This window comes from Ascaphus truei, chromosome 18 (genome assembly GCF_040206685.1).
Source record: "Ascaphus truei isolate aAscTru1 chromosome 18, aAscTru1.hap1, whole genome shotgun sequence".
Taxonomy (NCBI): Eukaryota; Metazoa; Chordata; class Amphibia; order Anura; family Ascaphidae; genus Ascaphus; species Ascaphus truei.
Genome location: NC_134500.1, coordinates 29,193,389 through 29,220,256, shown reverse-complemented (window position 1 = coordinate 29,220,256; position 26,868 = coordinate 29,193,389). Strand labels below are relative to the sequence as shown.

General features: G+C 49.9%; 2 protein-coding genes across 3 annotated transcripts in view; both read left to right on the top strand.

The window, feature by feature from the left end:
* The first annotated feature begins 1,970 nt into the window (after nt 1–1,970).
* SNUPN (snurportin 1) lies at nt 1,971–12,445 on the top strand. 2 transcript variants are annotated; one of them, XR_012788957.1, is made up of 10 exons: nt 1,971–2,067; nt 2,763–2,948; nt 6,990–7,179; nt 7,946–8,050; nt 8,140–8,236; nt 8,329–8,426; nt 10,766–10,843; nt 11,234–11,314; nt 11,648–12,272; nt 12,349–12,445. XR_012788957.1 is itself a non-coding variant. In XM_075575996.1 (9 exons), the coding sequence occupies exons 2-9, from the start codon at nt 2,791–2,793 to the stop codon at nt 11,900–11,902; spliced, it is 1,062 nt and encodes a 353-aa protein (XP_075432111.1). In that variant the 5' UTR covers nt 1,971–2,067; nt 2,763–2,790; the 3' UTR covers nt 11,903–12,445. The 2 variants fall into 2 exon arrangements, 1 of the variants encoding a protein (XP_075432111.1); XM_075575996.1 differs by having other exon boundaries at nt 11,648–12,445.
* An 11,252-nt stretch (nt 12,446–23,697) lies between these two features.
* PTPN9 (protein tyrosine phosphatase non-receptor type 9) overlaps nt 23,698–26,868 on the top strand; it is a 29,214-nt gene continuing 26,043 nt past the window's right edge. Inside the window, 2 exon segments of the mRNA XM_075576156.1 lie at nt 23,698–24,039; nt 25,596–25,739. Of these exon segments, the coding sequence (XP_075432271.1) occupies nt 24,007–24,039; nt 25,596–25,739 (177 nt within the window). The 5' untranslated portion in view covers nt 23,698–24,006.

Sequence of the window (26,868 nt, the reverse complement as noted above, 5' to 3'; positions counted from 1 at the left end):
TGAAGCACTTATTCCCATGACCTGTTATGTATATTATATTATTTGTTATTTATATGATTACAATGTGTACTACTACTGTGAAGCGCTATGTACATTAATGGCGCTATATAAATAAAGAAAATCAGGGCTCCACGGATTTGCCCAATAAACTAATTTATTGCCAATAGACTTAACGTTTCGGCCACACAGGCATAATGCCATCTCTGCTTGTGAGACAGGCCTGTGTGGCTGAAACATTGTCTATTGGCAATACATGAGTTTATTGAGCAAATCCGTGGAGCCCTGATTCTCTTCCCTTCGTTATACCCTGGATTGATACAGAGAATCCTGAACCAGGAGCACCGGTAGTTGTATCCCCTTTTTTCTGATTAATTTATCATTCTTTTATTCGCTATACAAATAAAGACATACAATACAGTATTGAATATTGATTTATCAATATTCATATATTATCCCATCTCAGTTAATTATAATACTAAGTTACCCTACAATCATGTCTTTTATAGATGTTGTTTAAAATGACACTCCGATAACAGATGCATACTGCATAAATGTTAAATTATATCACAGTAAATTCCTCCATTGTATGTATGTATGAATATATATATATATATATATATATATATATGTGATAAAAAAAGTATACATTACCGCATAGCAGCAAAAAGGAGACAGCACTCAGGTGAATGAAAATGAATGTATTAAATACAGCACATAACTCCAATGTTTCGATCCCACAGGGGGTTCTTCCTCAGGGTGGTGTACAGCATGACATATAAGGGGGTGTGTATATACAGCATGGTATATATGGGATGTGTATATAAGGGGAGGTGTATATATATATACCACCCTGAGGAAGGTCCCCCTGTGGGATCGAAACGTTGGAGTTATGTGCTGTATTTAATACATTCATTTTCATTCACCTGAGTGCTGTCTCCTTTTTGCTGCTATGTGGTAATGTATACTCTATATATATATATATATATATATATATAGTCAAAATCAATAATAGTATATAATCAAAAAATAAATAGATGATACCGTTCTGTGGCTAACGAAATGCTTTTATTTGTGCAAGCTTTCGAGATACACTGATCTCTTCTTCCAGCGATGTTACAATGAATGAAGCAAGCAAAGGGTATACTTGCTTCATTCATTGTAACATCGCCGGAAGAATAGATCAGTGTATCTCGAAAGCTCGCACAAATAAAAGCATTTCGTTAGCCACAGAACGCTATCATCTATTTATTTTTTGATTATTGAAGCTCGGCTAACACGGTACTGATACCTCTCTCTATATATATCTATATATATATATATATATATATATATATATATATATATATATATATATATATATAAAAGGAAGTAATACATTGAGAGTTACCTCTCGTTTTCAAGTATGTCCTGGGCACAGAGTTAAGACAAATAATACATGTTTACAAATACAGTTACATAATGAGCAGGGTATACAATATATACAAGACATTGCATGCACAGTTAAAGATAATGTATATATTGATATATGATATATATGAGAATGTGTATATAAGGGAAGGTGTATATACAGCATGGTATATATGGGGAAGTGTATATACAGCATGGTGTATATGGGGAGGTGTATATACAGCATGGTATATATGGGGATGTGTATATACAGCATGGTATATAAGGGGAGGTGTATATACAGCATGGTATATACTGTAAGGGGAGGTGTATATACAGCATGGTATATATGGGGATGTGTATATATACAGCATGGTATATAAGGGGAGGTGTATATACAGCATGGTATATAAGGGGAGGTGTATATACAGCATGGTATATAAGGGGGATATGTATATAAGGGGAAGAGAATATACAGCATGGAATATATGGGGGGATGTGTATGTAGCAGGATGGATGGATGTATAGTACCCAGATGCACTGTGTGACGTCACCAGGAAGTCACATGACAACTTGAACGGGTCATGTGATTCTTCCCTCAGCTAGTTTGACCTCTGTATTCCGCTTCCGGTTTCTCAGCTTCCGGAGGCCGCGCGGGTCGGAGGAGCGTGACGTCACGAGGTGAGGAAGTGTGTGTGTGTGTGTGTGTGTGTGTGTGTGTGTGTGTGTGTGTGTGTGTGTGTGTGTGTGTGTGTGTGTGTGTGTGTGTGTGTGTGTGTGTGTGTGTCAGAGCAGAGACCAGTGTGTGTATTTGTGACACAGAGCAGAGACCAGTGTGTGTGTTTGTGTCAGAGCAGAGACCAGTGTGTGTGTGTGTGTTTGTGTCAGAGCAGAGACCAGTGTGTGTGCGTCAGTGTCAGAGCAGAGACCAATGTGTGTGACAGCAGAGGTGTGTGTGTCAGAGCAGAGACCAGTGTGTGTGTGTGTGTGTGTGTGTGTGTCTCAGAGCAGAGACCAGTGTGTGTGACAGAGCAGAGACCAATGTGTGTGACAGCAGAGGTGTGTGTGTGTGTGTCAAAGCAGAGACCAGTGTGTGTGTTAGAGCAGAGACCAGTGTGTCACTGTGTGTGTGTGTAACAGGAGAAAGACCAGTGTGTGTGTGTGTCTGTCTGTCTGTCTGTCTCTGTCTCCGTCTCCGGATGGGCACTCTCACAGTATCTCTTTCTCAGGATGGGCACTCTCACAGTATCTCTCTCTCAGCAGTGTGACACTCGCAGTCTCTCTCTCTCTCTCGATGGGCTCTCTCTCTCTCGATGGGCACTCTCACAGTATCTCTCTCTCGATGGGCACTCTCACAGTATCTCTCTTTCTCTCAGGGTCGGCACTCTCACAGTATCTCTCAGGATGGACGCACTCACGGACGCTCTCGCTGGGAGCTTCTCTGTCTCTTCGTGCCTGAACAGTCCGTCCGCTCCGCACCCGCGTCTCTCTCAGTACAAAGGCAAATACAGCTCGCTGGAACAGAGCGAGCGCCGCCGGAAACTGCTGGAGCTACAGAGAGCGTGAGCAACACCCCAACTGTGTGTCACGGGAGGGACCCCAAAGCCTGCGTCACACACAGACCGGGGGACCCCAAACACTGCGTCACACACAGACCAGGGGACCCCAAATCCTGCATCACACACAGACCGGGGGACCCCGCATACTGCATCACACACAGACCGGGGGACCCCAAATACTGCGTCACACACAGAACGGGGGACCCCACATACTGCATCACACACAGACCGGAGGACCCCAAATCCTGCGTCACACACAGACCGGGGGACCCCAAACACTGCGTCACACACAGACCGGGGGACCCCAAATACTGCGTCACACACGACCGGGGGATCCCACATACTGCATCACACACAGACCGGAGGACCCCAAACACTGCGTCACACACAGACCGGAGGACCCCAAACACTGCGTCACACACAGACCGGGGGACCCCAAACACTGCGTCACACACAGACCGGGGGACCCCCAAATACTGCATCACACACAGACCGGGGGTCCCCACATACTGCGTCACACACAGACCGGAGGACCCCAAACACTGCGTCACACACAGACCGGGGGACCCCAAACACTGCGTCACACACAGACCGGGGGACCCCCAAATACTGCGTCACACACAGACCGGGGGACCCCAAACACTGCGTCACACACAGACCGGAGGACCCCAAACACTGCGTCACACACAGACCGGGGGACCCCAAACACTGCGTCACACACAGACCGGGGGACCCCCAAATACTGCATCACACACAGACCGGGGGACCCCAAATACTGCGTCACACAGACCGGGGGACCCCAAATACTGCGTCACACACAGACCGGGGAACCCCAAACACTGCGTCACACACAGACCGGGGGACCCCAAAAACTACGTCACACACAGACCGGGGGACCCCGCATACTGCATCACACACAGACCGGGGGACCCCAAATACTGCGTCACACACAGAACGGGGGACCCCACATACTGCATCACACAGACCGGAGGACCCCAAATCCTGCGTCACACACAGACCGGGGGACCCCAAACACTGCGTCACACACAGACCGGGGGACCCCAAATACTGCGTCACACACGACCGGGGGATCCCACATACTGCATCACACACAGACCGGAGGACCCCAAATACTGCGTCACACACGACCGGGGGATCCCACATACTGCATCACACACAGACCGGAGGACCCCGCATACTGCATCACACACAGACCGGGGGACCCCAAACACTGCGTCACACACAGACCGGAGGACCCCAAACACTGCGTCACACACAGACCGGGGGACCCCAAACACTGCGTCACACACAGACCGGGGGACCCCCAAATACTGCATCACACACAGACCGGGGGTCCCCACATACTGCGTCACACACAGACCGGAGGACCCCAAACACTGCGTCACACACAGACCGGGGGACCCCAAATACTGCGTCACACACAGACCGGGGGACCCCAAATACTGCGTCACACAGACCGGGGGACCCCAAATACTGCGTCACACACAGACCGGGGGACCCCAAACACTGCGTCACACACAGACTGGGGGACCCCAAAAACTACGTCACACACAGACCGGGGGACCCCAAATCCTGCGTCACACACAGACCGGGGGACCCCACATACTGCATCACACACAGACCGGAGGACCCCAAATACTGCGTCACACACAGACCGGGGGACCCCAAACACTGCGTCACACACAGACCGGGGGACCCCAAACACTGCGTCACACACAGACCGGGGGACCCCCAAATACTGCGTCACACACAGACCGGGGGACCCCAAACACTGCGTCACACACAGACCGGGGGACCCCCAAATACTGCGTCACACACAGACCGGGGGACCCCAAACACTGCGTCACACACAGACCGGGGGACCCCAAACACTGCGTCACACACAGACCGGGGGACCCCAAACACTGCGTCACACACAGACCGGGGGACCCCCACATACTGCGTCACACACAGACCGGAGGACCCCAAACACTGCATCACACACAGACCGGGGGACCCCAAATACTGCGTCACACACAGACCGGGGGACCCCAAATACTGCGTCACACAGACCGGGGGACCCCAAATACTGCGTCACACACAGACCGGGGGACCCCAAACACTGCGTCACACACAGACCGGGGGACCCCAAAAACTACGTCACACACAGACCGGGGGACCCCAAATCCTGCATCACACACAGACCGGGGGACCCCACATACTGCATCACACACAGACCGGAGGACCCCAAACACTGCGTCACACACAGACCGGAGGACCCCAAACACTGCGTCACACACAGACCGGGGGACCCCAAACACTGCGTCACACACAGACCGGGGGACCCCAAACACTGCGTCACACACAGACCGGGGGACCCCAGACACTGCGTCACACACAGACCGGGGGACCCCCAAATACTGCGTCACACACAGACCGGGGGACCCCAAACACTGCGTCACACACAGACCGGAGGACCCCAAACACTGCGCCACACACAGACCGGAGGACCCCAAACACTGCGTCACACACAGACCGGGGGACCCCAGACACTGCGTCACACACAGACCGGGGGACCCCAAACACTGCGTCACACACAGACCGGGGGACCCCCAAATACTGCGTCACACACAGACCGGGGGACCCCAAACACTGCGTCACACACAGACCGGAGGACCCCAAACACTGCGTCACACACAGACCGGGGGACCCCAAACACTGCGTCACACACAGACCGGGGGACCCCCAAATACTGCATCACACACAGACCGGGGGACCCCACATACTGCATCACACACAGACCGGGGGACCCCAAAAACTGCGTCACACACAGACCGGGGGACCCCAAATACTGCGTCACACACAGACCGGAGGACCCCAAACACTGCGTCACACACAGACCGGGGGGTCCCCACATACTGCGTCACACACAGACCGGAGGACCCCAAACACTGCGTCACACACAGACCGGGGGACCCCAAATACTGCGTCACACACAGACCGGGGGACCCCAAATACTGCGTCACACAGACCGGGGGACCCCAAATACTGCGTCACACACAGACCGGAGGACCCCAAATACTGCATCACACACAGACCGGGGGGTCCCCACAAACTGCGTCACACACAGACCGGAGGACCCCAAACACTGCGTCACACACAGACCGGGGGACCCCAAATACTGCGTCACACACAGACCGGGGGACCCCAAATACTGCGTCACACAGACCGGGGGACCCCAAATACTGCGTCACACACAGACCGGGGGACCCCAAACACTGCGTCACACACAGACCGGGGGACCCCAAAAACTACGTCACACACAGACCGGGGGACCCCAAATCCTGCATCACACACAGACCGGGGGTCCCCACATACTGCATCACACACAGACCGGAGGACCCCAAACACTGCGTCACACACAGACCGGAGGACCCCAAACACTGCGTCACACACAGACCGGGGGACCCCAAACACTGCGTCACACACAGACCGGGGGACCCCAAACACTGCGTCACACACAGACCGGGGGACCCCAGACACTGCGTCACACACAGACCGGGGGACCCCCAAATACTGCGTCACACACAGACCGGGGGACCCCAAACACTGCGTCACACACAGACCGGGGGACCCCAAACACTGCGTCACACACAGACCGGGGGACCCCCAAATACTGCGTCACACACAGACCGGGGGACCCCAAATACTGCGTCACACACAGACCGGGGGACCCCAAATACTGCGTCACACACAGACCGGGTGACCCCAAATACTGCGTCACACACAGACCGGGGGACCCCAAATACTGCGTCACACACAGACCGGGGGACCCCAAATACTGCGTCACACACAGACCGGGGGACCCCAAATACTGCGTCACACACAGACCGGGGGACCCCAAACACTGCGTCACACGCACATGCGTCCTGTCACACGCCCTGACGCACGCGCCTCTCTGCATTGTACATGTATGTCCCTGTGTGAGAGAAGCCGCCCCTGCGGTAGGTGAGGGGTGCACTGAGCGCGGCTCTGTATTGGCAGGAAACGGCTGGACTATGTGAATCATGCGCGGCGGTTGGCAGAGGACGATTGGGCACAGGAGGATGGGCAGACGGAGGGGCAAGATGGGCAGACGGAGGGGCAAGATGGGCAGATGGAGGGGCAGACTGAAGTACAGGAGGAGATGGAAGTGGACCCCGGAAAGAAGTTGCCCAGACACTATGCCAACCAGGTAAATGATGGGTGGTGAGATCTCCCTTTCCAGTGCGCCTCCCCCTCCTCTCCCCCGTGCGCCTCCCCCTCCTCTCCCCCGTGCGCCTCCCCCTCCTCTCCCCGTGCGCCTCCCCCTCCTCTCCCCGTGCGCCTCCCCCTCCTCTCCCCCGTGCGCCTCCCCCTCCTCTCCCCCGTGCGCCTCCCCCTCCTCTCTCCCCTGCCTCTCCCCCGTGCGCCTCCCCCTCCTCTCTCCCCTGCCTCTCCCCTGTGCGCCTCCCCCTCCTCTCTCCCCTGCCTCTCCCCCGTGCGCCTCCCCCTCCTCTCTCCCCTGCCTCTCCCCCGTGCGCCTCCCCCTCCTCTCTCCCCTGCCTCTCCCCCGTGCGCCTCCCCTGCCTCTCCCCCGTGCGCCTCTCCCTCCTCTCCCCCGTGCGCCTCTCCCTCCTCTCCCCCGTGCGCCTCTCCCTCCTCTCCCCCGTGCGCCTCCCCCTCCTCTCCCCCGTGCGCCTCCCCCTCCTCTCCCCCGTGCGCCTCCCCCTCCTCTCTCCCCTGCCTCTCCCCCGTGCGCCTCCCCCTCTCTCCCCTGCCTCTCCCCCGTGCGCCTCCCCCTCCTCTCTCCCCCGTGCGCCTCCCCCTCATCTCTCCCCGCCTCTCTCCCGTGCGCCCCTCTCCCGTGCATCTCTCCCCCATGCGGCGTCTCACCTGCTCTCCCCATGCGTTTCCCCCCCCTCTCCCCCATGCACTATGCCTCCCCCCTCTCCCCCATGCATCTCCCCTACTCTCCCCAGCTCATGCTGTCTGAGTGGTTGATAGAGATACCTCCGGACCTGTCCGATCTCTGGCTCCTCGTAGTCTGCCCTGTGGGAAAGCGCTCTTTGATCGTCGCCTCCCGGGTAAGATAATCTGCCAGTGTCTCCCCTCGAATCCGTCCCCTGGTACACCTTCCCCGGCTAACTCCTCTCTTCCCCGCCATCTCTGGCAGGGCTCCACCGCGGTATATACCAAGAGCGGGTACTGCGTGAACAGGTTCCCATCGCTGCTCCCCGGGGGAAACCGTCACAACAGCGCCAGCGGGAAAGGTGAGGGTCCGACTGGCTGCGGGAGGAGGGGGTGGGAGAGGAGACCCTGTCCTCTCTCTGACTCTTCTTTCCCCCCCCGCCTTCACCCCCAGATTACACCATCCTGGACTGTATATACAACGAGGAGACGCGGACGTATTACGTGTTGGATGTCATGTGCTGGAGAGGTCACCCCGTGTACGACTGTCAGGTAACCGGAGTGGTGTAGATGGCGCCAACCTATTCAGCAGGGCAGTACCATGTGAGGAAGGGGACAGGAACACAACCTAAACTGCATGAACAATGGGTTCCGTGTAAGGGACGTGTGCAGAGGTACCACCAGGGAGACAGATCTGGGGAAAGTAAACCGTTCAGCGCGTCACTTTAAGCAATGCAGGAAATCACCAAAATAATATCCCTGTGTAAGGGCTAACTCGCTTCCCCAGTCCCTATCTGCAGGGCTGGGGGGATAAGCCCCTTAACCACCTATCACCCCAAAGTCTAAAGAGGTACCTCAAAGCAGGCGGCCCTTCAGGTCAGTCTCTGGGTCTGGATGGGTGTTCGTTTAGGGGCCAGCCTCTGGCAGGTTCCTGCACCCTGGAAGAGAGAGGTCTGGTCCCTGGTGTCTTGATGTCAGCGCACAGTCCGTCTGTGCTCAAGTGTCTCTGAGCAGTTCTCAGCAGGAGGCTTTTGCACTGGTCTGATTAGCCATGTGGAGACTAGGTAATTATCTAGCTGCAATTAACCAGCTCCCTGCTGGATTCCTCAGATCACTACAGGCTTATATTGAAGCCTTATTTAAACAGGGATATGTCCCTGTTCTAGTCATGTAAAGTACCCTCAGAGGGGATGGATAGGAAAAGTCCCTTAATCGGTGCACAGCCACTAAAAGGGCCGCTGTAATTTCTATAGATATAGCTACAATGGGATCTGATTACCCATACAATAGACCTATATGATGGTGGTAGCGATGGAGCATAACGGAGGGTAGCAGCTTCGGCGTGTGCGGTCCCCCAGGGCGAGCTCCGCGCTGACTGTCGGCGCATGTAACCCGACACGTGTTAAGGCGCTTTGTCTAGGGGAGAGAAGGTACTCCAATTAAGTCTGGGTCCTGTAGTAGTACGTGCCAATGGTTCTTGAAGATGCTCGTGAGGTTGGACCATTGGTTATGAGACGAGCCAACGAATCGAATGATTTTCCGGTTGGGCTTTGGAGTGACCCTCCCATCATGCTTTTGAATGATATGGGTTTGTGTTTCCCCTTTACCATTATTATGACTTGGTTATAGAAAGCTTAATTTTGATCATTTTTGGTCGTAGTATGTTATGTAATTGATGGCCCAATATCTTGAATTATGATTGAAATTATGATCCATGTTGTTATGTGGATTCATTTATAATTCTAAGTATTTTATAAGTATATTTGGGCTTCTTTGGACTATATTTAAATAAATTATCCACATAGATTGTCATTTTAATTATAGGTTTGGGTGAAACATAGCTTATATTTTGATTTGTTAGTCATGAGACTTCATTACTACATGCAATAGTTTTCTTAATGACTTTATTCATTCTTGATCATTGTTTTATTAGATACATTATTGATCAAGTTTGTTATGATACATCTATGGTATTTTTTCTCTTGGTTTCTTTTTCTTTCTCTCTTTTGCTTATGATTGACAATGCTGACCGTTCTCCTTTAAATCTGATCTAATTACATGTAGAGATGTGTCACTTAGATAATTACCAGCAGCTGAATTTGTGTTGTGGGATAGGTATATAATTGCACTGTTGTCTTCCAGTGCGCACTCCTTGACAAAGCGCCACAGTGGGCGTGAAACATGTGGGAGGAGGAGTTTTGTCATTTTATGTAGTTTTCATTAAAGACTTTTTTAACCTTCATATCTGGTGAGTTCCCCAACTTCTTTTCATAGCAAGCGGTAGTCCACTCGATCCTTTTTTGTTCCTCCCATCTAGTAGCCTGATCCGTGGTGTTGATTCTGCCCGTTGGGATTGAGTTGCGGCTGTGCCCTCTTGCCAGGAAACGCTCTCTCATGACCACTGCCTGCGTTTCCATTTCTGCCATAGTAGAGCCGTCACGCCTCCGGTGCAGAAACTGGCCCGTTGGGATATTTCTCATCGTATGGCCAGGGTGGGGACTATCCTGTCCGCGTCCTTTCTGTACATGGTGGTTTCTAAATGACCTGTCTCGTGATGGGTAGGTCGAGAGAGTGCAGGCTGTCCCTACTGATTGTCATGGGTCAGTTTGAGATAGGGGATGAACGCCAAAAGGAGTTCAGAGGAACCTTTCCACAGGATAAAGATGTCATCAATGTACCTGCCCCACATTTCAATACACACCCTGTGTTTCTCATGCATCTCGTTTAAAACCATTGTCTCTTCCCACCAGCCCAGGTACAAGTTGGCATACATGGGGGCCAGCCTCCCCCTCACACACACTCTATACAGAGGCGGGCGGCGGCAGTGCCAGCCTCCCCCTCACTCTGGCAGAGCTCGCATCCGATCGCTGTAATCTCTTCTCTCCTCCCAGACGGAGTTTCGCTTTTATTGGCTCCAGTCAAAGCTGCAGGAACAAGACGGGCTGGGTGACATAGCCAAACGCAACCCTGTGAGTACCCGCGCGGGGGGGAGAGAGAGCTGTGCCCGGGAGCACCCGCGGGGGGGGGAGACCTGTGCTCATGGGGCGAGCGGGGGGGGTGGCGCAGAGTGAGAGATAGCTGTATATCTTATACTGAGAGAGGAGCAGTGAGAGATAGCTGTGAGTGGTATAGGAACTACGCACAGGGAGCAGCTTTCTAGTGAGAGGTACAGGAGCTGCTCGATCTGACGGTGTCTCTTCTCCCTCCCCCCTTTCTCTCTTTCTCCCCCCCCTTTCTCTCTTTCTCCCCCCCCTTTCTCTCTTTCTCCCCCCCCTTTCTCTCTTTCTCCCCCCCCCCTTTCTCTCTTTCTCCCCCCCCTTTCTCTCTTTCTCCCCCCCCTTCTCCCTCCTCCAATGCAGTTTAAGTTTGTCGGCCTGCAGAGTTTCCCCTGTTCTCTGGACACAGTACAGCAGGTTTTGACCCAGGAGTTTCCCTACAAGGTATTGCGTTACCCCCCCCCCCAATCAGGGACCCCATGTCCCTCATTCCCTGTTACAGCAACCCAAACATAAGCCCCCCTCGCCCAACGTCAGGAATATAACGCTCACATAAAAGGACCTTTCCACAGCCCCCTCGGGGGGAGCAGGGGGTCTCCAGCTCCAAGGCACTTCCTGGTTTCTAGGGCTGACAAACAGTCTGATCACCGAACGACATTTGCTAAAGATTGTAAATACCGCGCCTTCCACCCCGTGTCAATTCGATGCATTTACCCTATTAACTCTCTCCTTGCCAGTGACTCACCTCTCTTCCCCCCCCACCCCCTTTTTCTTTAGGTCGATGGCCTCCTGTTTTATCACAAGCACACCCACTACACCCCGGGCAGCACCCCCTTAGTGGGCTGGCTACGCCCCTACATGGCCCCCGAAATCCTGGGCTTCCCCGCCCCGGCCGGGCCCCTGGCCGAGAAGCCGGCGTACGCCGGGGAACAAATGCGGCAGATCCTGGAGCACAAGAGAGGGGGCAAAGGGGGAGCGGAGGGGGGTAGCTACGAGCTGGAGCACCTGTCAACGCCCCCCCAGCCAGAGTGAGGGGGGTGGGGGGCGCCTTCTCCGACTGCCTCTGAGAGGATGGGAGCTGCAGAACATGGTGTAGACGGTGATCTGCTCGCTAAATCAGGATGCTGCTGTCGGCCATTTTTCTTTATCCCGTGAGGGATGGGAATGTTGCACCTTTTGGCCGCAAAGGGGCGAGTCTGTGTGTGGTTTGCGCTGCAAGTGCTGGCTCTGTATATACTGTCTTGTGTCAGATAAGCCTCTCACTGTGTATATCGGACCTGCAGTATACAGGCAAGCTCACACGTATGTATATCACCAGCAGTATACAGGCACACGCACGCGTGTGTGCAGCCTGCAGTATACAGGCACACGTGTGCGTGTGTGTGTAGCCTGCAGTATACAGGCACGCGTGTGCGTGTGTGTGTAGCCTGCAGTATACAGGCACACGTGTACGTGTGTGTGTAGCCTGCAGTATACAGGCACGCTCGCACGGATTATGGTTTGAGAACCCCCGATTTTGAAGAAGTATTAAATCTGTTTTTTGTACGATGTGATATAAACTGAACTTTTTTCAAATCTTTTTTATTATTGTTTTTTTTTTAATTGGAGGTAAAGCAATCAAATAATCTATTAATCTGTTCCTTAGCAATATATACCAAGCAGTTTCCTGTGTACAGCCTATTCACATAACTGCCCTGGAAGTAAATTCCTATTGCCCCATATAGCCTCTCCTTGTAACTCCTCCTATTGCCCCATGTAGCCTCTCCTTGTAACTTCTCCTATTGCCCCATGTAGCCTCTCGTTGTAACTTCTCCTATTGCCCCATATAGCCTCTCCTTGTAACTCCTCTTATTGCCCCATATAGCCTCTCCTTGTAACTTCTCCTATTGCCCCATATAGCCTCTCCTTGTAACTTCTCCTATTGCCCCATATAGCCTCTCCTTGTAGCTTCTCCTATTGCCCCATAAAGCCTCTCCTTTTAACTTCTCCTATTGCCCCATATAGCCTCTCCTTTTAACTTCTCCTATTGCCCCATATAGCCTCTCCTTGTAACTTCTCCTATTGCCCCATATAGCCTCTCCTTGTAACTTCTCCTATTGCCCCATATAGCCTCTCCTTGTAACTTCTCCTATTGCCCCATATAGCCTCTCCTTGTAACTTCTATTGCCCCATATAGCCTCTCCTTGTAACTTCTCCTATTGCCCCATATAGCCTCTCCTTGTAACTTCTCCTATTGCCCCATATAGCCTCTCCCTTTAACTCCTCTTATTGCCCCATATAGCCTCTCCCTTTAACTCCTCTTATTGCCCCATATAGCCTCTCCTTGTAACTTCTCCTATTGCCCCATATAGCCTCTCCTTGTAACTTCTCCTATTGCCCCATATAGCCTCTCCTTGTAACTTCTCCTATTGCCCCATATAGCCTCTCCTTGTAACTTCTCCTATTGCCCCATATAGCCTCTCCTTGTAACTTCTCCTATTGCCCCATATAGCCTCTCCTTGTAACTTCTCCTATTGCCCCATATAGCCTCTCCTTGTAACTTCTCCTATTGCCCCATATAGCCTCTCCTTGTAACTTCTCCTATTGCCCCATATAGCCTCTCCTTGTAACTTCTCCTATTGCCCCATATAGCCTCTCCTTGTAACTTCTCCTATTGCCCCATATAGCCTCTCCTTGTAACTTCTCCTATTGCCCCATATAGCCTCTCCTTGTAACTTCTCCTATTGCCCCATATAGCCTCTCCTTGTAACTTCTCCTATTGCCCCCTATAGCCTCTCCTTGTAACTTCTCCTATTGCCCCCTATAGCCTCTCCTTGTAACTTCTCCTATTGCCCCCTATAGCCTCTCCTTGTAACTTCTCCTATTGCCCCCTATAGCCTCTCCTTGTAACTTCTCCTATTGCCCCATATAGCCTCTCCTTGTAACTTCTCCTATTGCCCCATATAGCCTCTCCTTGTAACTTCTCCTATTGCCCCATATAGCCTCTCCTTGTAACTTCTCCTATTGCCCCACATATATATCACCATGTGAACACTGAGCAGAATCTGGATCCGTGCTCCGTTTCACATCGTGATATTTTGGGATTGGCTGGGATCACGAGGACGCCGGTCACGCACCAAGGAGGTTTAAACGTACTGGCACTTGGATCCACATACTCACCACACAGTCCTTCATATGGCCTTAAAGAGTACAATTTCATAGTATAATAACCACACCTGTGAGTACTGATGCTTGTCTCACGAGGTGGAAAATATACCACAATACTGAGTGCTTCCGCTGCCTATTTTACCCCATTGTATGCCGTCCCAGTGGCTACTGCTTTATTACTATCACTGGGGGAGGGTCTCACCTGCTGAGCACAATTCCTGGGTTTCTGGGCTTTATTTTATTACCCCATTTAACCTCTCCCTATAACTCCCCCTATTACCCCATATAACCTCTCCCTATAACATATTACCCCATATAAACACTCCCTAATACCCCATCTAACCACTCATAATTCCTCCTATTGCCCCATATACCCGCTCCTCCTGGATGGGCTGCAGGGGAGCCAGGATGGCCTTAGACCCAGGGGTTGGTGGCTGTGAGGTGGAGATGGAAGTAGAATCAAGCTGTGTATGTTTATTCTGTAAATAACTCGCAATTTATTTTATCTCTTGCTTTGCTCAATCAAAGGATCCGGGTATTAAGGTGTTAAAAGCGCTGGTCTCCCGTGACAATATCAAAACCGGATTCTACTCCAGGTCTCCAAATCCATCCTTCACCTGGGGAGAAAATAAAGTAGGGTATTACTTGCTGGCAGTAGTATCTTTTTATTCAAATTTACCTACCTTTTCTTTGTGTAATTGACATTGATCTATATACAGGCGGTCCTCGTTATCCAACGTTTCACTTTACAACGAATGGCATATCCAACGCTTTACAATGCCACCCTGAGGGCCGTTTTTCGACGCCTGAATGCGCTATCCGACGCTCACCGCCGCTGATTAACATGGGACTCACTTTACACCGGTTTCACGATCCAACGCTACTTCCAGAACGGGTTCCGTTGGATAACCGAGGACTGGCTGTATACTGTGCTAGTAATCCCTTTGGTTGGCCCGTGTGACCGCGGATTCTGTTTAACAAGCTTCCGTACTGTGATCATCGGTTTCTCAACTTATTAAAAAATGTGAAAGGACCTTCCCGCCTAGCTTCCCATGGACCTGGTTTCCTAAAACTTTTTACCATGACTAATGTAACTAATCCTAACTATTAACGCCCTTCCCCCCCCCCCCTCCTCCCTCAACAAACTTGATTGCGGCATCTTAAGGCCGCGACCACCGTAAGAACTACGGCGGGAGCGATGTCGCTCGCGCCGAAAACAAGCCAGGAAGGCAATGCTCATTGCCAGAGAGTGCGCCGAGGCGTGGCGAGACAAATTTGTTTGAATTTGCCACACGATGGCCAGGTCACATCCGCGGTTCAGACAATGAAGGCGAACCGCTCACGTGATGTCACGGGCATGCCCTAGCCACGCCCCCCCCATTGTGCAACCCTGCAGGCCACAGATCGCTTCAAGTACAGGTGCGCGTGACGTCACGCATGCGCGCCTACTATGGATCTGGCCTAAGTGTGTTGCAGTGAAATGCGAAGGCAAAAACAGATTCCCGATCCTGTGCTTGAAGTGGGCCGGGGTACAATCTGTAACGCTTCCATCCTCTGTTGGATCGGACTCTCTTTTGTCCAATATTACTACGCTTAAAAAGTTTACTTTGCTTCTTAAAACGTGTGCTATACGTTGATGTATGTAGTTTCAGGCCTGGCTCGTACCAAATAGCAAAAGAAAGAAAAACTGGATTTAAAACCTCCCACATGTTCCGCCTCATCTTTTGTTTGTTTAAATTGATTGTCCACATATTGTAACCCCATGTCTCCCACGCCCGGGGTTATCAAAACCCATGCTAAGGTCTGGCAAAACTGTGGGTGACCTATATCTTCAACAGGGGTTCCTAGATTCCCCGGGCCCCCCTAAGGGGTTCCCTGCAATTTTCAGGTCATTTGAAAATTGTATCCAACACTGAAGACTTTACAATGTATCTGATCTCAGATGCGCTATTAGAGAGGGTTGGGGTTCCTTACAATGCATCTGATCTCAGACGCGCTATTAGAGAGGGTTGGGGTTCCTTACAATGCATCTGATCTCAGACGCGCTATTAGAGAGGGTTGGGGTTCCTTACTATGTATCTGATCTCGGAGGCGCTGTTAGAGAGGGTTGGGGTTCATTACAATGCATCTGATCTCAGGCGCTATTAGAGAGGGTTGGGGATCGTTACAATGCATCTGATCTCTGACGCGCTATTAGAGAGGGTTGGGGTTCCTTACAATGCATCTGATCTCTGACGCGCTATTAGAGAGGGTTGGGGTTCATTACAATGCATCTGATCTCAGACGCGTTATTAGACAGGGTTGGGGTTCATTACAATGCATCTGATCTCAGGCGCTATTAGAGAGGGTTGGGGATCGTTACAATGCATCTGATCTCATTAAATGACATTATTTCACTCCAAGACACAGAATGATTATTTCTTTGCACTATTTACTGTGCACAAATAACTGACGAACAGAAGAATTCAAAAGGGAACCCCCTTTTTTTCCAGCGCAGAACACAGAAATTCTAAGACCAATCACAAATGATTCTCTTTCCGATATTTAGCCAAATAATAAATGTGATCTTAATAAAAATTATACCTTCGTTATTGATACCAACATCTACACTACACATTTACACTCCCATACAATGTTTCTCTACACTCCCATACAATGTTTCTCTACACTCCCATATAATGTTTCTTGGTGAAAGAGAAAGAACAAAGCAACTTATGATTCCTATTACCGCATATACCCGCTCCCTGTAACTCCTCCTATTACCCCATATAACCGCTGCCTATAACTCCTCCTATTGCCCCATATAACCCCTCCCTATAACTCCTCCAGGATGGGCTGCAGGTGAGCTCCTGCAGGGGAGCCAGGATGGCCTTAGACCCAGGGGTTGGTGGCTGTGTGTTGGAGATGGAAGTAGGAGAGGCCGCAGGCTGCAGCAGTGGTGTAGGCCTTGGTGAGGCTGAATGTAAGTTACAGGAGAGTTTGGAGAGAAAGGAAGGGGCAGAACAGAATCTGCTTAAGAAAGAAAAGAACCAAGCTTCATTGCAGAGGTATACTGTAACAGTAAGAAGGCTGAGTTAGAGGAAGAAAACATTGAGTTAAGGAAATGTCGTGGTTCTGAGAGAGATGTGCACAAGGAGCAAATACAGCGTCTGCATGTTGAAGTAACCCAACTGGAGGGTGAGATTGCTAAAATTGCAGGGGTTTCAGTCAGACAGAAACGTTCCCTTTCAAAAATAATTGAAATGCTAACCCACAGTGTTGAGTAGGGCGCAGAGCAAGGTGCAGAGCAGGGTGCAGAGCTTTCTACAGGTGAAGGTAACAGCCCTGAAACAGGGTCCAGAGAAGGGGGCTCACCTCAGGGTGTATCAGGCTGTGAGCATGGATCTGTTCTAGAGCTTCCAGCATCCCAGGGGTTAATGGCAGAAGCAACAGAAGATGTGGTAAAAAGCCCATTACATGGAAAGAAAGCAGCAGACACCTGTGAGGTTAGGTTACCTCAGACTCCCACCCTGGGAGAAGTTGCAGAGATTACAGGGAATGGAGACCAGCAAAGTAAAAACCTTGAATGCCTGAGTGGTGATCAGGAGCAGCTAGAAATGGAGTTTGCTGCTGCTGCTGCTGAGAGCAGTGAGCCAGAGAAACCATGCTCACCTGGACTTACAGAACCACCCCCCTGCTTATTAGCAGGTCCTGTGATTCAGAACTCTGAGAAGCGAGAACAGCAGGTGGTAATTAGCAGCAATGGAGACAGCATTAACCCTGTAGTGCCTGGGAGTGAAATTAAGGTTGTGGAGACTGAAAGTGCTGCTCCTATTCAAACAGTTCCTGATAGAGTGGCCCAAACGGAAGATGGGGTAAAGCAAAGGAATGGCATTAAGGTAACCCCAGTTCACACAGCACCCCCTTCAGCCTGGAGTGGGAGATCCTTTGCGAGCGCTGTGACCAGGAATGCACAACCTTTGAAAAGGAGGAATGTGGTCATGTTGAGATATAAGGGCGCAGAGGAGATGAAGCCTGACAGGGTTTTTGTAGGGAGACACCTATTAAAAGAATCCTTGGGCTTCCATGCAGAAGAAATTTATGCACTTATCCATATTCCTGGTTCCCGTGAGTACGATGTTAGTTTTAAGAGACCTCAGGCTTTGGATAATTTCTGGATAAGATATGAGAGTCTTAAAGACACGGAATTGTGGAAGCCCTTTGCGGCCATTCCTGTGACTAAACCGGAAACAAAGTCTGTAACAATTCTCTTCAGACATGAATCAGTCCCAATATCAGATATTCTGGCATGGCTTGGCAGACAATGTGACATACTGGCTCCACCTACGAGAATTATGGATTGGAGGTTGGAAGATACAAGTCAGACTTTGGCGACATGGCAATGTCACAAGGCATCTGCCCAATTCTTTCTTTATTGGGAGAGAGAGCGGAAACTGCTTTTACTTTGGTCAGCCAACCTTGTGCCATAGATGTGGTTCAAACAGACATCTAAGCATGTCTTGTGATGTTCTAAAATGTAACTTGTGCCAGTCCTTGGGCCACGAGAGGGCAAGCTGTACAATGATCAAATGTAACTTAAGCGATAAATTTGGACATTCCTATACAAATTGCACAGAAGCATGGCATAATATTTCAAAAGTATGGGAGCAGGAAGTGGACTTTGAAGATAATGAAGAACTTTATGACCGTGCCTTGAAAGTTGCAAACAGAATGTGTTCAGATCCTCCTGCAGACGGGGTTGTTCCGGTTCGGCCTAGGGATGGCGCCTGCCTTGATCCTCCTGGGGACAGAGCTTGTCCTGAACCGCCTGTGGATGCAGTTTGCCCAGATACACTTACAGAAGGAACAATTATTGAGAGTGTAAACGGGACCCAAGGAATGCCAGAAGAACCCTTAGAGGGAACCTCCTCAAATTTACACCCAGCAGGGGAACAATCTGGGGAATCAGAGGATTCTACTATGATGGAAACCCAAGAGAGGGCACATGGAAAAAAGAAAATGAAGAAGAGCACGGTAAAAAGACTTGGAGGGACTCTTCGACGTTCTGCAGGTCCCACTGGTAAAGTTCCTCAGGTAACTACAAAGAACCATTTTTCTGCTCTTCGGAGGGATTGGGGGTCAAGAGCTGAGGACTCTAACGATGTACAGGAACTTTCCTTATCAGAAGAGTAACATAATATGGATGTTTCCAGAGAGACAGACTCGGGCATGACCCCACCTTCAGTGACCTTTAAGAGGTTTGGGTCAGTGGGGGATAATGTGGGGAAAAAGAAAAAAAAAGTAATGTTGCACCCTTTTTTTTTGGTAAAAAATATCTGTTTCCATAAGTGATCCCTTAAAGGTAATAACTGTTAACGTGGCAAGTATAAAATCATGGAAAGCCCGAACTTTAGCTTACAACGTATTAAAACATTGTGATGCAAATATCATTTTCTTACAGGAAACAAGATTAAATACAAAAAATGATATTTACAAAGCCAAGCAAGACTGGCAGGCAGGGCCCTCATTTTGGTCCATGGGAGTTACACCTTATGAAGGCGTAGCGATTTTATTTAAAGACGTTGAGATGAGATGCCATAAACTGTTAGAAATTCAGGAAGGGCGATGCTTACTTCTAGATGTTATTGTGAATAAGTTAGATTTCCGTTTGATTAACATCATTGGACCACAAACACTGAAGGACCGTAAAGAATTATTTAGTAAGATAAGACCATTTCTGTTTACTTCCAAAATGGTCATTTTTTGTGGTGATTTTAATAATATCTCTAGACTGAAAGATCGAGGTAAAATCTATGATAGTCTAAATTATGATAGTAATTTCCTAAATAACCTGTACAGGCAAGCGGATTTAGAAGATATTCATATTAAACATAATACTGAAGCATCTGGGTTTACTTACTATAAGGGCCAAAGTAAGAGCAGAATTGACCGTGTATATATTAAAAAAAAAATATGGTATCTTCATGAATTAATTTAATTCCGGTTGAATTTTCAGACCATTTAATGTTATCATTCACCCTGAATATCAATGATACCTTGAGGATGGGTAAGGGCAGTTGGAAATTAAACATCTCTACTTTTGAACATAGTGAGACACAAGACCTATTTAGAATGTTTTATGAGGACCAGAGGTCATTACAAGGACTTTATGAAGATTTGGCAGATTGGTGGGAGGGAACAAAACGGAATATAGTCTCGTTTGTAAGAAAACTAGCAAACAGGAAAAGTCAAAATAATTATAAAAAATATCAACTCTTAAGAGGTAAATTATGCCAGCTTTATTCGCAGTTGAATGAGGGTAAATTAACTGATCAGGGAGACATAAAGGTTGTTAAAGATAAAATGAAACAACTTCAATATGATAGATATGTATCACTAATAAAGGAGCGAGATTTTGGCTCACAGAAATCTTATATTTCACCAGATCCCTTTCTTAGCTGTAAAGGAGCGGTGGGAAAAAAACTAATCTATAGTAAGGACATTTTGGATATAGTTAGTAATTTCTATGCAGATTTATTTAAGGACAGCTATGGGGAGAAAAAGGAAATTGATAGTTATATTAATACATTGGTTATTCCTAAATTAACAAAGGTAGAAGAAACAAACCTGACAATGGAAGTACTAGATAGTGAGGTCAGGGATGTAATAAATGGGTTACAGAAGAATAAAACCCCAGGGACAGACGGCTTAACAGCAGAATTTTTTTAATTGTTTAGTGATTTGTTAGTTCCTGATTTGACTAAAGTCTTTAACATAATGTTACAGGAAGGTAAGATACCCGGGTCCATGTGCAAGTCTCTTCTGATTCTGTTACATAAAAAGAATGATCCAGCAGATATAAAGAACTGGAGACCAATTTCTTTATTGAACACAGATAGGAAAATCTTAGCCAGAATTTTGTTTAATAGATTGAGAGAGGTACCTGGGAAACTAATCTGTAAGGCTCAGTATTGTGGCATTAAAGGACGTAATATCACAAACGCAGACATACACGTAAGAGAGATTTTTGAGGTTTGTAAAGCTCATAAATTAGAGAAATATGTTTTGTGCTTAGATCAAACTAAGGCATTTGACAGAGTAAACCACGTGTATCTCTGAGAAGTCTTATCCGCGTATGGTATTCCCAATTCCTTCATAGGATGGATATCCTTGTTATATAAAGATGCAGTGGGATGTCCACAAATAAATGGCTGGATAGGGAAAGAATTTAGCGTTAAGTCAGGGGTACGTCAAGGATGTCCTTTGAGTCCTCTTCTGTACGTTTATGCAGTAGATCCATTTTTAAGGAAATTGGAATCAAATAATCTTATTGATGGGGTTGAAATAGCAAAAAATCGGACCCTGAAATGTATTGCGTATGCAGATGATATTTCCATTGTCGTGTCGGGAAAAGAAGCTGCGGAAGAGACTTTTAAAAATATTAGAGATTTTTCAAGGACTTCCAATTCTAAAGTTAACGTAGAAAAGAGTAGCGCGATTTTGCAACGTCAGGAAACACCGGGTTTTACACTTCCAGGAACGATTCCAATAAGTGGCGGTCCAATAAAAATTCTGGGCGTAAAGTTTGGGAAGGAACAGTCAGAAATGCTAAATTGGAAAGAGAAGATAGAAACAGGTGAGGAGAAAATTAAGAAATGGAAGAATTGGAAGCTGTCTTTAGGGGAAAGACTGGCAATAATTAAAACTTTCTTAGTACCAATTTTTGTTTATATCAGTTATATTTTTCCAATACCAGAAAATCTGAATACTAGAATTTTTAGTCTGTTTTTCCAGATGTTATGGGGAAATCGACTAAATTTGATCAAAAGGAATACAACATACTTAGATCAGAAGAAGGGAGGTTTAAAAATGTTAAACCCTGTGGTGTTTTTTAATGTTATTTTTCTGAAATATAATTTTGCCCATATTATGCAGAAAAATGACCTGGTCTGGCCAATGTGCTTTTGGAAATGGGTTAGTCCTTATGTATTGGCGTGGGAGTGTGGGGGACAAGTCAAAACTATGAGAGTGAAATCTGGCTATACCCCGGAGTATGTGGCCCAAAGTGTCAGACTTTTATGAAGGTGGAAAATAAGCAGTAGGGAGATAGAAATGTGTTCTAGGAAACACATTTATGAGAACATTATTGAGAAATGCTTTTCTTCCCCATTAAACCCGAGAGATTGTGCGGGGGAAGATTTGAGTAAAGCATTAAAAAATTTGAAAAGCATGAGAATTCCACCAAAATATAAGGATATTACCTGGTTGGCCTTTCATGGCAAATTATATGTACGAAGTAATATTAAACATAGGAATGTATCAGACAGAATGTGTCCTAGAAATTCATGCAATAATAAGGTAGAATCAATGGATCATTTTGTGTTACAGTGTCCCTTTAGCAAAGCGATTTGGGAAAGAACGGCTTGTTTTTTAAGACACCAATTTTGGGGAAACTTACATATTCAGAATGCATCTATGGAATTTTTAAGAATAAACATAAGTATAATGAAGGTACAATTTTCCTGATAATAGCAATTGTTACTGCTGCGGCCGAGTTTATTCGAGCATTTGCCCGGTCTCGGCCGCAGCAGTAACCTGGCGCGCGCCGGAGGGTGCCGGGCGCGCGCCGAAGCAGCGGAAGAGCACCCTCCGATCGGGGCGCTCTCCCTCCACTCGCCGGGTCCGCTGGGTCCCCCGGAACCCCCTGCCGCCGTCCCCCACATCGCGGGACACCAGGGCTCCCTCGGGGAGCCCTGGACGCGCGTGCAGGGGGCGCAGGCTCCCGATGACGCGTGACCGTGCGTCGGTGACGCGCGGCATGCCGAGGGAGTGGGGCTAGAAAGCCGGGACATGTCCCGGCTTGCGGTACTAGCCCTACTCAAATTAAACGTGTCGCCAGTGTAAGTATAATTTGTGGATAGCTAGGTGCCAGGTTTCAATCAAAAATGTGTACATTTCTGAGGATAACGTTTTTGAGGACATTATAAAAGCCGTAAGAAGAGTTAAGGGAAATGAGAAATTGCTTTTAGAAAAGAAAGTTTGGAACAAATGCTGGGTTAATATTTGTATAATGTAAGTCCGTCCATATTGTGAGGTTTTGGTTTGTAAAGTGATTTGTGAAATGTAATGTTGGAATTTTTTTTTCAATAAAAAGAGTTCCTCCTATTACCCCATATAACCGCTCCCTATAACTCCTCCTATTAGCCCATATAACCGCTCCCTATAACTCCTCCTATTACCCCATATAACCGCTCCCTATAACTCCTCCTATTACCCCATATAACCGCTCCCTATAACTCCTCCTATTACCCCATATAACCGCTCCCTATAACTCCTCCTATTAGCCCATATAACCGCTCCCTATAACTCCTCCTATTACCCCATATAACCGCTCCCTATAACTCCTCCTATTACCCAATATAACCTCTCCCTATAACTCCTCCTATTACCCAATATTACCCCTCCCTATAACTCCTCCTATTACCCCATATAACCTCTCCCTTTAACTCCTCCTATTACCTCATATAACCGCTCCCTATAACTCCTATTACCCATATAACCGCTCCCTATAACTCCTCCTATTACCCCATATACCGCTCCCTATAACTCCTCCTATTACCCTATATAACCTCTCCCTATAACTCCTTCTATTACCCCATATACCCGCTCCCTATATTTCGTCCCTGCAGCAGAGACGGGGTTAATGGGCAACGCTCTCCCACGCTGTAGGATGAATGGACGCCACTAGAGGGTGTGTGAGGGTGTAGACGACTCTCTTCGGTTCCCCTCTGGGTACATTTGGGACGGCTGCTTCCTCGCCCCCTGATTAACCGATCCCGTGGATATGTAATCCCGCGCGTGGCGTCCCCGCTCCATTGATTCCACCCCGTGGCCCCCTTATTAGAGATCGGGGTTCACCACTGGGCTCCGTGGCTCCGTGACACCGCAGGCCTCAGGATCCCCGGGCTGGAGTAGAAAAGGAAGCCTGGAACGGGGAGGGGGAAGCAGGCATGGCAGGGCAGCTCACGTGGGACGAGGAGCAGGTAATCAGGGGCATGGGGCACACGCAATGTACGCGTGCGCGTGCGCACACACATACACACACCGACACCGACATATATACACAGGTGTATATATATATATTCGCACGCACACAAATATATATATATATATATATATATACACACACAGAGACACTAGTCTGTGCACCCGGGTCGGCCTGTGTGAGTGTTTATTACGTGGGGTTTGATTTCTCACTCTTTGCATTACTGAAATTGTTCTTCGCTTTTGATGCAACCGATGCGCTGTGATACTCTGCGATACTCTGCGATACTCTGCGATGCGCTGCGATGCGCTGCGATACTCTGCGATGCGCTGCGATACTCTGCTATGTGCTGCGATGCTCTGCACTGTGATACTCTGCGCTGCGCTGCGATACTCTGCGCTGCGATGCGCTGCGATACTCTGCTCTGGGATACTCTGCTCTGCGATACTCTGCGATACTCTGCGATGCGCTGCGATACTCTGCGATGCTCTGCGATGCGATACGCTGCGATGCGATACTCTGCGATACTCTGCGATGCGATACTCTGCGATGCGCTGCGATACTCTGCGATGCTCTGCTATGTGCTGCGATGCTCTGCGACGCTGTGATACTCTGCGATACTGTCTACCAAACATCTTTTTGCAATGAATGTTTTTGTCTGTGTTAATGCCCTCTGCTCTATTTCCCCCCTCTGCTCTATTTCCCCCCTCTGCTCTATTTCCCCCCTCTGCTCTATTTCCCCCCTCTGCTCTATTTCCCCCCTCTGCTCTATTTCCCCCCTCTGCTCTATTTCCCCCCTCTGCTCTATTTCCCCCCTCTGCTCTATTTCCCCCCTCTGCTCTATTTCCCCCCTCTGCTCTATTTCCCCCCCTCTGCTCTGTTCCCCCCTCCCTTTCTCCCCCTTCCCTCACTCTCTTTCCCCTCTTCCCCCCTCTCCTTCTCTCTTCCCCCCTCTCCTTCTCTCTTCCCCCCTCTCCTTCTCTCTTCCCCCTCTCCTTCTCTCTTCCCCCTCTCCTTCTCTCTTCCCCCTCTCCTTCTCTCTTTCCCCCTCTCCTTCTCTCTTCCCCCCCTCTCACTCTCTTCCCCCCCACTCACTCTCTCTTCCTCCCCTCTCCCTCTCTCTTCCCCCCTCTCCCTCTCTTCCCCCGCCTCTCCTTCTCTTCTCCCCCCTCTCCCTCTCTCTTCCCCACCTCGCCCTCTCTTCACCACCTCCCCCTCTCTCTTCCCCACATCTCCCTCTCTCTTTCCCACATCTCCCTCTCTTCCCCCTTCTCCCTCCCCTCTCTCTTCCCCCCTCTCCCTCCCCTCTCTCTCCCCCCCCCTCTCCCTCTCTTCCCCCCCTCTCCCTCTCTTCCCCCACCTCTCCCTCTCTTCCCCCACCTCTCCCTCTCTTCCCCCCCTCTCCCTCTCTTCCCGCCTCTCCTTCTCTCTTCCCCACCTCGCCCTCTCTCTTCCCCACATCTCCCTCTCTCTCCCCCCCTCTCCCTCCCCTCTCCCTCCCCTCTCCCTTCTCCCTCTCTCTCCCACCCCCTCTCCCCCCCCCCCACGTCTCAGGCCACTCAGCGGTTCCTGCAGGAGATGAATACGTGGACGTCCTGCCACGCCGTGTCCCCTCTCTCTTGGGACGTCGCTGTCAGATTCCTGATGGCGAGAAAGTTTGACGTAGTGCGAGCGATCGAACTGTTCCACTCGTACAGGGTGAGGGACGCGCACCGCTATCTCTCACTGGGACGCGCACGGCTATCTCTCACTGGGAAGCGCACGGCTATCTCTCACTGGGACGCGCACGGCTATCTCTCACTGGGACGCGCACGGCTATCTCTCACTGGGACGCGCACGGCTATCTCTCACTGGGACGCGCACGGCTATCTCTCACTGGGAAGCGCACGGCTATCTCTCACTGGGACGCGCACGGCTATCTCTCACTGGGTGCGCTGACACGCACGGCTATCTCTCACTGGGTGCGCTGACACGCACGGCTATCTCTCACTGAACACGGCTATCTCTCACTGACACACACGGCTATCTCTCACTGGGAAGCGCACGGCTATCTCTCACTGGGACGCGCACGGCTATCTCTCACTGGGACGCGCACGGCTATCTCTCACTGGGACGCGCACGGCTATCTCTCACTGGGACGCGCACGGCTATCTCTCACTGACACACACACGGCTATCTCTCACTGGGACGCGCACCGCTATCTCTCACTGGGACGCGCACGGCTATCTCTCACTGGGAAGCGCACGGCTATCTCTCACTGGGACGCGCACGGCTATCTCTCACTGGGACGCGCACGGCTATCTCTCACTGGGACGCGCACGGCTATCTCTCACTGGGAAGCGCACGGCTATCTCTCACTGGGACGCGCACGGCTATCTCTCACTGGGACGCGCACGGCTATCTCTCACTGGGTGCGCTGACACGCACGGCTATCTCTCACTGAACACGGCTATCTCTCACTGGGACGCGCACGGCTATCTCTCACTGGGACGCGCACGGCTATCTCTCACTGGGTGCGCTGACACGCACGGCTATCTCTCACTGAACACGGCTATCTCTCACTGGGACGCGCACGGCTATCTCTCACTGGGACGCGCACGGCTATCTCTCACTGGGAAGCGCACGGCTATCTCTCACTGGGACGCGCACGGCTATCTCTCACTGGGTGCGCTGACACGCACGGCTATCTCTCACTGGGTGCGCTGACACGCACGGCTATCTCTCACTGAACACGGCTATCTCTCACTGACACACACGGCTATCTCTCACTGGGAAGCGCACGGCTATCTCTCACTGGGACGCGCACGGCTATCTCTCACTGGGACGC